The sequence below is a fragment of the Nothobranchius furzeri genome, chromosome 5 (genome assembly GCF_043380555.1).
Source record: "Nothobranchius furzeri strain GRZ-AD chromosome 5, NfurGRZ-RIMD1, whole genome shotgun sequence".
Taxonomy (NCBI): domain Eukaryota; kingdom Metazoa; phylum Chordata; class Actinopteri; order Cyprinodontiformes; family Nothobranchiidae; genus Nothobranchius; species Nothobranchius furzeri.
Genome location: NC_091745.1, coordinates 50645628 through 50656599, shown reverse-complemented (window position 1 = coordinate 50656599; position 10972 = coordinate 50645628). Strand labels below are relative to the sequence as shown.

The window sequence follows — 10972 nt, the reverse complement described above, 5'->3', positions numbered from 1 at the left end:
TTCACCACTAGTTTAAACACAAAGCTAACTGCTAACTTGATAAACTGATTGAATGGGATAGGTGGAAATGACGTTGGATGCGGCGCTCACGTTTCGCGTACGTTTGTGTACGTTGCATGCAGGCGGAAGGAGTATCAGAAATCCATGGAAGATGACTGATAAACATAACTAATTTGGTGCAAACATTTACTCGCCAGGTGGCAGGTAGAGCTCAAAAATTTACTTGTCAAATGGAGCAATTTGCTCGCATTTGGCGAGTGTTAATTTCGGACCCTGCTTACCAGGCAAGATGGCAGCACACGTGCACATGCGCCGTACCTCCAACTGGAGGTTAGCACAGATGGCTAAATGGCTAAGTCCGTTTCTCACACCGAAAGTGTTAAAAACGCAGCTAAACTACTCGAGCGAAGCAAAGTTTTATCCCTCGGGTTCTAGCGGATTTTAAGACAGGTTCGCTGTGTCAATCGATTTTCAGCTGCGGGTAGCTACTCCGTTTTGCCGAAATCGAGAGCTAAACCTTAGCAGCTGAGCGTGCTAAGCTAGCGGAGCCTGTCAGCTTACCAGGACTTTGCGGTCTAATTCTGTCGTAGAACTGACCAGCCTGAATAACCGAATGTCCGTGACTCATTCGTGTTAATATTTTGGACTAATTAGCGTGTGCAATTCGTGCTGCAGTGACGTTCTTCCGTTTCAAAAGCCTATAAGACTGTCGCAATTCAATGCTAATCAGGCTATGGGCTGATTTACCAGTGACCAAACGGAAATCAGGAAGCGAATTTCCATTGGAGAAATTCTTTTATCTCTGTACACAAGAAAATGCACAGTGTCACGAAACACTCAGAAAAGACATATAAACATGTATTTACATTAAAGATGACAGCAGGAAAAACCCTGTTCTTTGCTAGAAGCTCCACTATAGCTTGAGATGACGTCAGCCTTAGTTGAAGAGATGAATCAGCGCCTCCTTGTGGGAGGTGAACAGTTTCACACCCCCTTTTAACTTTAAATGGAGATGCTGCACTCTAGTGGTGGATTACGAGATTGTCCCTTTTTCAACCAGAAACATCAGTTCTAAGTGTTTTACTGTTTAAAAATGTCCCAGGATGAGCACAAAGTGTCAAAATGTACAAATATCTGGCAATGGCTCGCCATTCTGTAATGGTTTATTTTACATGTTATTTAATGAGCCATAAGACATACGTAGTAAATATGAAATCAACCTTATGGATCTGTGGGTACTTTTTGACCAGAAGATTGGAACTTTTTATTGCAGGGATTATGTAACCACATCGCATTAAATCATGAGACAACAGAAGAGAGAGTCAAGTTCTAAAAGTTTAAAGATTTATTACTAAACAAATTAAAACTTGACTAACTTTAACACTAAATGTATGGTGTAACTAAGATGAATGAGATGGAGAATGGTGTAGTGTTGAATGTTGTTCAGAACCAGCAAATCCGAAGAAACGATTAGTTCTGGTGGGAATGAGGGTGATGTCTTGAGCTAAGCTTTGATTAGGAGATTCATAAACACATTCAACGCCATTTTGTCGCTCCACACATACCCGTAGAATGAGACCTCCGTACAGATCCAGAATGCCAGGTCCTCGAACCCCTCTTTCGGTACTGGAGCCAATGAAACAGCGTCAGCAGTACGACAGACCAGTCTCTGGATTGTCTCCAGGTAAAAGCGACAGTTGGTTGACAGCGTCAGATGGACCCAGAAGGTCAGTGAGTTCAGCTTTTATTCTGAAAGGAACCATTGCAGCAGGTGGAACGGCAACAGGTTTATCCAGCTTGTCGTTGGTTCTTTCGGCTGAAGAGGCGAGTTTACGGATTGGCCACTCCGTCAACTTCTCTCAAACGCTTTGAACTGGCGTTAAAGATGACGTGGGCATAGTTTTATACTTCGGATGTTTTAGTTTATGGTCGAATGAAAAGGTGACAGATTTACCAAGCACCACCAAAACTACGCCTCCGTCAGTTCTGGCAGATTCTGATTGGATCAGTAAAGCAATGTGCCATGTCTTAACGCTACAAGAGATCAGTCCTAGTGGAAACATTTAAAGTCATATTACTCATCATATTCTATAGGATTATAATAAAGTAATTAATATTTTGATTTCACAGATTGGTCACATCTTATTGACTAACACTTTGTTTGATTAGCTTTATTAAAAATGGAGTTCTATGATTGATTAAAAATAGAGAGTCCTTTTCTTCATTCTTCTCTTGAGCTGGAAAGAAAGCAGTCTATAGCAAATGCATGAGACCTTGAGGCAATATCTCATACAGACTAGTTCTGTGTCAGAGGAGAGGGGCGGAAATGACTTTTAAGTGGAAAACAGTCATTTCATTCCGTTACACAGGAATTCTGAATTCAATCTGTCAAACTTGGTAGTAATATTGCCACAACGCTTGACTTCTGAAGAATGATCACGTCTTGGCGCAACAGAGGATGGTGTCATGATCACAGGTGGAGTTGCTGCTGAACTTCGGCTGGCTACGATATTGAAAATGAAAGCAAACACGGACAGTAAGTTTCACTTTTGTAAACAGATTCAGCTGAGATGATAAACTGGAGCCATGCAGAGTTCCAGAAGATTAAGTCCTTTAGTGCTGAAGCTCAGATCTCCAGAGAGTTCATGGGGAGAGTGGAGGACAGACACCTTTAGAAGTAGCTGGTGTAAAAAACTTACAGAGCATGACTTCAATCTAAATAAAAAAAACAGTCCACAGCAGTGCAGAGACTGCCCCCATATCTTCTTTATGCCACCATCCTATAATATTTTGTAAAAGGAACACTATTGTGCCACATTGACGCCACGTTCTGACCATTTATGACCTATGGCTCCCTAATGCCGGCTTAGCTTTATGGCAAATTGGCGGCTTTGTTTTATAAATGAGGCTGTAGATGTACACACAAAACAGTAATGGACCTAGCATGAAACCTTGAGTTAATGCCTGATTTAATTCCATTAACTTTGGCGAATAAGCTTTGATTGTTTATATGCACCATGTATTGAACAAAACTTTTAAAAGTACAGTTTGTGTAACTTGTTTTATTTGTTTTTAAACACACAAGTTTCTTATAAACTCAAATATATGGTAAATGGCCTGTATTTGTAGTGTATTCTAGGCTTCAACACCCGCCCAAAGAGCTTCACAACACAATCAGTCATTCACCCTGGCGCGCGTGCACGCACGCACACACACACACACACACACACACACTAGTGGGGAGGAGCTACCTCGTAGTCAAAGCTGCCCTGGGGTACTGACACAGGCGGGCCTGCCCTACACAAGCACTACCAATCCCTCCGACCACCACTAGCAGGCAATGTGGGTTAAGTGTATTGCCAAAGGACAGAACAGCAGTATTTTCTGCGGTGAGACAGGATTGATCCTACAACCCTCCTATTGCTGGATAACCCAATCTACCTCCTCCTTGTCTTTATGTCTAGTAATTATTTTATCTTATTTTTGTCTTGTATTTTTTTTATCTTACCTGTTTTTCTTTTATGTAAAGCTAACTATGTGTTTGTTGCTGCTGCCTCTTGGCCAGATCATCGTTGTAAATGAGAATGAGTTCTCAATCGACACATCTGGATAAATAAATGTAAAATTTATTTATTATTTATTTATTAATGATTGTTAACCAGCTCAGTGGCCTAGTGGTAGATTGTACACCCTGAGACTGGGATATCAGGGTTCGATTCCTGGTCGGGTCATACCAAAGACTTAGAAAAAATGGGACCCAATGCCTCCCTGCTTGACACTCAGCATTAAGGGGTTGGATTGGGGGGTTAAACCACCAAATGGTTCCCGAGCGCGGCTGTGTCTGCAGCTCACCGCTCCCCCAGGGGATGGGTCAAATGCGGAGAACAAATTTCGCACACACACCTGTGTGTGTGACAACTAATGGGACTTTAAAATAAACCTCCTGAGCTGCTGCTGCATAACATTCTTACAAAGACTACACATTTCACTGTACTTGCTAGACTTGCTGTCTAGTTGCTTTTTCCGTATAAGCTGTTAATACTTTCAGCAGTTAAAAAAGGCAGAACTGTTGGACAAATTTCTGCATAACTTGCAAATGCAAATTATTCAAATTGTGCATAAATGCTGAGAGTTGTAGACACACACACACACACACACACACACACACACACACACACACACACACACACACATATATATATATATATGACATGTTATATATATATATATATATATATATATATATATATATATATATATATATATATATATATATATATATATATATATACCGGTATATATAGCAAGGTGATACTCTATAATAATAGAGTATTACAGCTATGGGTCACAATGTAATGAGAATAGAAATGCAAATCACACCATTATGTTGCCTCCTATAATATGCTTTTACTGGCACATTTACTTCAGGTACAGTCGGACTTCTGAACACTGGAGCTGAAATTCAGGAGCCTGACAGAAACCCTGGAAATTAACCACAAACTTGTCAGATTTTTGTTCAAACTAAACCAATCTTCCTTTTGACTTCAGGGTCTGGAGAGATTTTCACCCCACAGTGTGGAAATAAAAAGGCCAACTAGGCAATTATTGGTCCTGTAAAAACTGTCACCGCGATAAAAATATGTAAAACCAGAAGAAACAAAACGAACATATTTAGCAGCACTGTAGTGATGTAGTTGTCCTCCCGTTGGTTTTGTCTCTGTTCTTGAAGCCAGTTTGATGACGTTTCCTGTTTGTGTTGGAGCGGCCGAGTGCTCTTATCAACACTCACAAGAGGTTCGGTAGAGTTAAGATGGCGGCATGTGGGTGAGGAGCCAGGGATTCAAACTCTAGGTCTTTTTTGCAATTAAACGATTCCTATGAAATCACATCCGTGCGGTAGTCGACGGATTAAGTATTTCTATACCTTTCACGAGTCTGTGTGTGATTTTGGATTGGGCCCATGACATCTATCCACTTCGTTGTTCACCCGTTGCCCGGGACCGAAGACCAGCTCAATGACAGGTATTTCGTTGCAGTAAAATAGTAAATAAAATGATTGTTAATGCAGTAGTTTGGTTAAAGTTTATTCTAGGTTGTAACTGTTGATACTGTCATGTGTTTTCTTCTGTTTTTTAAACGGTAAAAACGAGCCCTCCAGGGATGATTTAAGGCCCGGCATTTTGAGCAGACCTTCGGTAGCATGCTAATGCTAACGCGTTAAATGTCTATGTAACGTTAGCAGGACGGTTCCGTTCTCTTCTGGACGGACTGGCTCATAGTCAAAGTTGAGATAGACAATGCGGGTTGGGGGATGGGGAAAGAGGGGTGGAAATATAAGGCTTTTAACCCAACCAAACTGTTAAACCACTCACGTTTGTGTATAAATGACATATACGCCACCGCGGCGAGGGTTTTCGTGTGTTATTTTTGCGTTTTGTTGGCTAATGTTATCAATGAAGGAGCTAAAGCTAGCTAACTGTCAGCTAGCTCACAATGCTAGTTAGGTTAGGTTACCACGCGCTTGACAAAGACATATTCTGAGCTTTTTGCTGTAATGATTCCATTAATCTTGAAGTTTAAGTATACATTTATCCCCAAACTTCATTGCTAAGGCGACCTAATATGTCGCTGCCAACGCTGGGCACTGGGATGCATCTAGCAGCCTTACATTCATTTTAATCTTGTTATCGACTTTAATTAGGCTAGCAAGCCAAGGCGTATAAAGTATCAATAAAGTACACGAAATTCTTTAGTTAGCACCTAATCACCCAATATTGTTCCACTCAAATACTGGTTTCCCTTAAACGGATAACCCAGATATAATATCGTGTAGTTAGCCAGTCAATGCAGATTGGCTAATTTACTCAAAAAAGGTTTCATTTATAAAGTGAAGAGATAGTTAATTAGTAGTATTTAGAAAAAATACATTAGAACTTGTATGCAACCCACGTTTTTCTGCAACACGTGATCTATAATAAATCTATTTATACTGTCCACTGAGATTGAACTGATTAATGAGCTGTTCCACTTAGAGACAAAGAGGTGAGAAGTCAGTGTTTTACGGAATGACCTTGAGCTTAAAGACAGGATAGGGGCTAAGTGTTGGATAGCTTTTACAGGCTCTGAGGAGGACCACCTTTGCTCTGGTGGACAGGGAGGCTCAGTTTACGCTATTATTTTGAAGGAATCTTGCATGAAAATGCCACAGGAGCATCCTGGTGCTATTGGATCCTTGGAGGGGGTCATGGCTCTTCATCTCCAGGCTTTTATTCTTTTGTAATCTACAGTCACAGTGTGCTTCTTGGAGCATCTTCTAATTTGGTTTTGCCTTTCTGTAGTGTTTGCTCTAGTCCGTGGGCTTTAATGTGCACCCTATTGAGCCTAAAATTATGTTTATGTATTTAGCAAATAGTTTTGTCCAAAGCAACTTACAAGTGATAATGAGGCCAGCAGCTTAATTTGTTATTATTTCACTCAGGGGTAGACTGCTTTACTTAACATTAAGATTTAAATTGACTCCAGAGAAATACACAAGTTCAAAGGTAAAAATGTTTACCCCTGATATTCCAGCAAGAATCTGAGCGATAGTAAACTGAGTTGCATTGAAATGGCCCAATCTGCTTTATTGTGGAACTGATTAAAATATTTCTTGTCTCATAGTTTTTGTTCATTAAATTAAAAGATGAAGTTGTCTTTGTGAAGTTTCTATTGGACAGTTCTGTAAGTGGTTACTTTTAACACATTGTCAATAAAATATAAAGGTATTCAATAAAATGTGATACTCAATAAAATATGGATTTATCGATATTATCGAACCTTTAATATTTTATTGATATAAGTATATACTTTGGGTATGCCAGGGAAACAACACTTTATAATAATCTGACACAGAGGCAAAACTATAGTTTATAAAAACCAATAGTACTATATTTCTACTGCTAATGATGATTCATGATGAATTATTATAAATGAAGATTTAAGGCAATATCAACTGAGACAATGAATAAACTGAAGAAATACGAGCTTAGATGTTAAGAGCCTAATAAAGTGTCTTAGATGTGATTTCTGGATTGATAAAGTAAATCTGGCTGAATGTTTAATGAAGTTTAACAAGTTATCAAATTAATAATAAACCATCCAACTCCAGTGTGAAGAAGCGAAGTCATCTCGGCAAGGCAAAGCGAATGGTTGGCCTTCTGATGTATTTAAGGGTTGTAGGACCCCTCAGAAATCACACCACTGGTCGAAGCGATAACTTCCCTGGGTGACTTCTGGTGGTTCTAATGGAGTTTTGCAGGTTCAACAAATAATTGGTTGGTTCTGAAAAACGATGGCTCTAATGCTGCTAAAATTATTCCACTGAAAGATATGGTTTGACTTCACAAAGAATGGTAATTTAGCACAAGCTGGAGCTTTGGCTGGAACTGCCGAATATAGGAAGTGTTTGTCTTTTAAGGGTTTATTGTTTATGCGTTTTGGACCAACCAGATGCCAGAGAGTGTAGGGTTAGTAGGGCTGTAGCGAAGCTTCGATGACGTCGACGGCTCGATTCTAAAAATTCGTCGACGTCAGATCCGGTAGTCGACGCACCGCGCCCACTTGTTGCATCCCCAGGAGTTTGTAAATAGAGGTGGAATCTGCCTGTTTTTCCTCTAGTTCGCCCTCTTCTCCGCCTTCACTAACATCTCAGCCAAATACCGAAGACCCGGAACAAAGTCCATCCGCTACTAGGTTCCTTTCCTGTTTTGCCCGCCTTCGTTTCCCGGCAACGGACAACAACTTCCGGGGTCAAATGCGCTGCTCCGTCTCTATAGCAGATGTAGAAAATCACCGGGAGCGTTTCTCCCTTCATAAAGGAGCTTCTTTCAGACATTAGGAGAGCTGTTTTGGTGGTAGCAGTCTCTCCTCCGAGCTGGTCTGTTTGCTGCTGGGTGTTTTTGGTTTATTTAAACTTGGCAACTTAACGTTGGTAAAGCTACTGTTAGCATTTTCGCTAACAGCTTCTTGCGTTTGGATAAGCTGTTACGTTTTGGTTTAGAGTTCATCTTTTTTCAATCCAATCCAATCCAATTTTATTTATAAAGCGCATTCACAAGGCATTACAACCAAACAAGGCGCTGTACACTAGAAATGTTGGTTAATTAAACAAGCGATATTTAAACATGTTGAACACATATAAAAAATAATAATTTGTGGTACAAATTAATAAATGTCTAAATGTAATAAAATCTCCCTTTTGTTACATTTAGAGTGTTTTGGGTTTTCGGTTTAGTTTAAAATATCACCTTGAGGTTGGTTTAACCGCCCAGTTTAGAGTTTGGAACTTTGGAGATTCTTATTTTGGTCCAAAACCCTGTAATCTTTGCACAGTGGGACATCCCTAGTTATCTGTACTTTTGTTTTAATTCCCCACAGGCAGAATTAGTTTTATTACTCCCAACCTGTGGATGGAAAGATTTGGTTTTTTGTAGTTGTAAATAAACCCGATCATCATTTTAACTTTTAAATCCCACATTATTGTCCCTTCCTTTTTGCACACGAGCCAAACTCCCCAGGAAGAGTCGTAACACCACTCGCCTCACGCACATAAGTGACCAAGACGAAGCAGCATGGAGACACTCCGTCTCCAACCACCTCTCAGGCAGCAGCCTGCACTCCCAAGTTCTACACGTCACCAGAACATAACCAACCAACACAATAAAAGCAGTGTTATACAAAATGGGAGGCCTGTAGTGTTTATTCTCTTACAGTAACAATTAATCAATTTTTTGGAGGAATTTATTAGAGATTTTTTGGTTTTTATTAACTGTGCAATAGAAAAATAATCATTAGATTAATTGTATAAATAGTCATTAGAATAGTCGACTATTCGATAAAATAATCGTCAGAATAATCGTTTTAAAAATAATCGTTTACCCCCAGCCCTAAGGGTTAGGGTCACACTTTATTCTCAAAAACTTAGGAAAGGCCTATTTCACTTAATATGTGAAGTAAATATTAGGGATGTACACTCGGTAGAACATGAACTTTGGAACACGTCTTGGCAGCTCCCGATTATGGTTGTCACGGTGTGAAAATTTAACCTCACGTTTATTGTGACCAAAATTACCACGGTTTTCGGTATTATCGCTGTATTTTTTTTTAAACGTGCTACATTTTCACACAAATAAATAAACCCTGTATGTCAGGAAATATTGTCCTCCGTTTGTGTCTAAATTTTGCCTAAAATGTGTTATTTTGTAATTATGTTGTTTATTTGTTTACATTTTTTCCCTTTAGTCTTTAAAATACCAATATTTGCCCATAACTTCTTATTTTTTTGTCTGTTTGTCATCATTTAAAAAATGTTAGATCAGATGATACTCAGTACTCAAGTAGCCTTCTAATTCAGATACTTTTTTTTCCCCTTGAGTAATAAACCCTAAATCAGGAAAATATTGTCCTCGGTTTGTGTCCTTCCAGTGAGCTTTGCAGATTTGGGAAAATGCCATAAATTTATAATTATTCTCGGAGAGAGACCAACTCTTATCTGCCCCTGGGAGCCCCATAATGCATAGCGTCATTTCAACATGGGGGTGTCCGCGACACGATTTATATGCAGGTAGCGGCGCTGCAGCTGCTTTTTATAGCGACTCGTTGCATTCTCCCTCAACCCAAATCCTCGGATCACGCATTTTAGCTAAAACGCTAACGTTAGCTTGCCTTGCGTTGACTGTAGAGTTGTGGGTGATGGTCACGCAGATGTGTCATGAGATTTGAAGCGTTGCTGCCTTTCACAGACACTTTTTCTGCACATGCTGCAAACAGGATAGCCGTCTTCTATCAACTGTCCCTCGGCATTCTTCAAATATCCAAAAGATGCCCGTACTTCCCACTTTGTCTTCTTTGAGGGATAATAAATGTCCTGAGCGCTGCCGTCTCCTCCTTTGGCCATTACAGGTGCTGGCCAGTAAATTAGAATATCATCAAAAGGTTGAAAATATTTCAGTAATTCCATTCAAAACGTGAAACTTGTACATTATATTCATGCAATGCACACAGACCAATGTATTTCCGATGTTTATTACGTTTAATTTTGATATTTATAGGTGACAACCAATGAAAACATCAAATCTGGTATCTCAGAAAATTAGAATATTCTAAAGGCCAATGAAAAAATGTTTGTTTCTCTAATGTTGGCCAACTGAAAAGAATGAACATGAAAAGAATGTGCATGTATAGCACTCAATACTTAGTCGGGGCTCCTTTTGCCTCAATAACTGCAGTAATGCGGCGTGGCATGGACTCGATCAGTCTGTGGCACTGCTCAGGTGTTATGAGAGCCCAGGTTGCTCTGATAGTCGTCTTCAGCTCCTCTGCATTGTTGGGTCTAGCGTATTGCATCCTCCGCTTCACAATACCCCATAGATTTTCTATGGGGTTAAGGTCAGGCGAGTTTGCTGGCCAATCAAGGACAGGGATACCATGGTCCTTGAACCAGGTGCTGGTGGTTTTGGCACTGTGTGCAGGTGCCAAGTCCTGTTGAAAGGTGAAGTCTGCATCCCCATAAAGTTGGTCAGCAGCAGGAAGCATGAAGTGCTCTAAAACTTCCTGGTAGACGGCTGCATTGACCCTGGACCTCAGGAAACAGAGTGGGCCAACACCGGCAGATGACATGGCACCCCACACCATCACTGACGGTGGAAACTTTACACTGGACCTCATGCAACGTGGATTCTGTGCTTCTCCGCTCTTCCTCCAGACTCTGGGTCCTTGATTTCCAAAGGAAATGCAGAACTTGCTTTCATCAGAAAACATAACTTTGGACCACTCAGCATCAGTCCAGTCCTTTTTGTCCTTGGCCCAGGCGAGACGCTTCTTGCGCTGTTTCTTGTTCAAGAGTGGCTTGACACACGGAATGCGACACCTGAATCCCATGTCTTTCATGAGTCTCCTCGTGGTGGTTCTTGAAGCACTGACTCCAGCTGCAGTC

The 10972-nt window shown here is 40.4% G+C and overlaps 1 protein-coding gene across 8 annotated transcripts in view; it reads left to right on the top strand.

Annotated features, from left to right (window-relative positions):
- The first annotated feature begins 4803 nt into the window (after positions 1-4803).
- Positions 4804-10972, top strand: part of ubr5 (ubiquitin protein ligase E3 component n-recognin 5) — a 91082-nt gene continuing 84913 nt past the window's right edge. For all 8 annotated transcript variants that reach the window (XM_015949314.3, XM_015949310.3, XM_015949313.3 and 5 more), the window contains exon 1: positions 4804-5022. In XM_015949314.3, the coding sequence (XP_015804800.1) occupies positions 4961-5022 (62 nt within the window). In that variant the 5' untranslated portion in view covers positions 4804-4960. The remainder of the gene's footprint in view (positions 5023-10972) is intronic.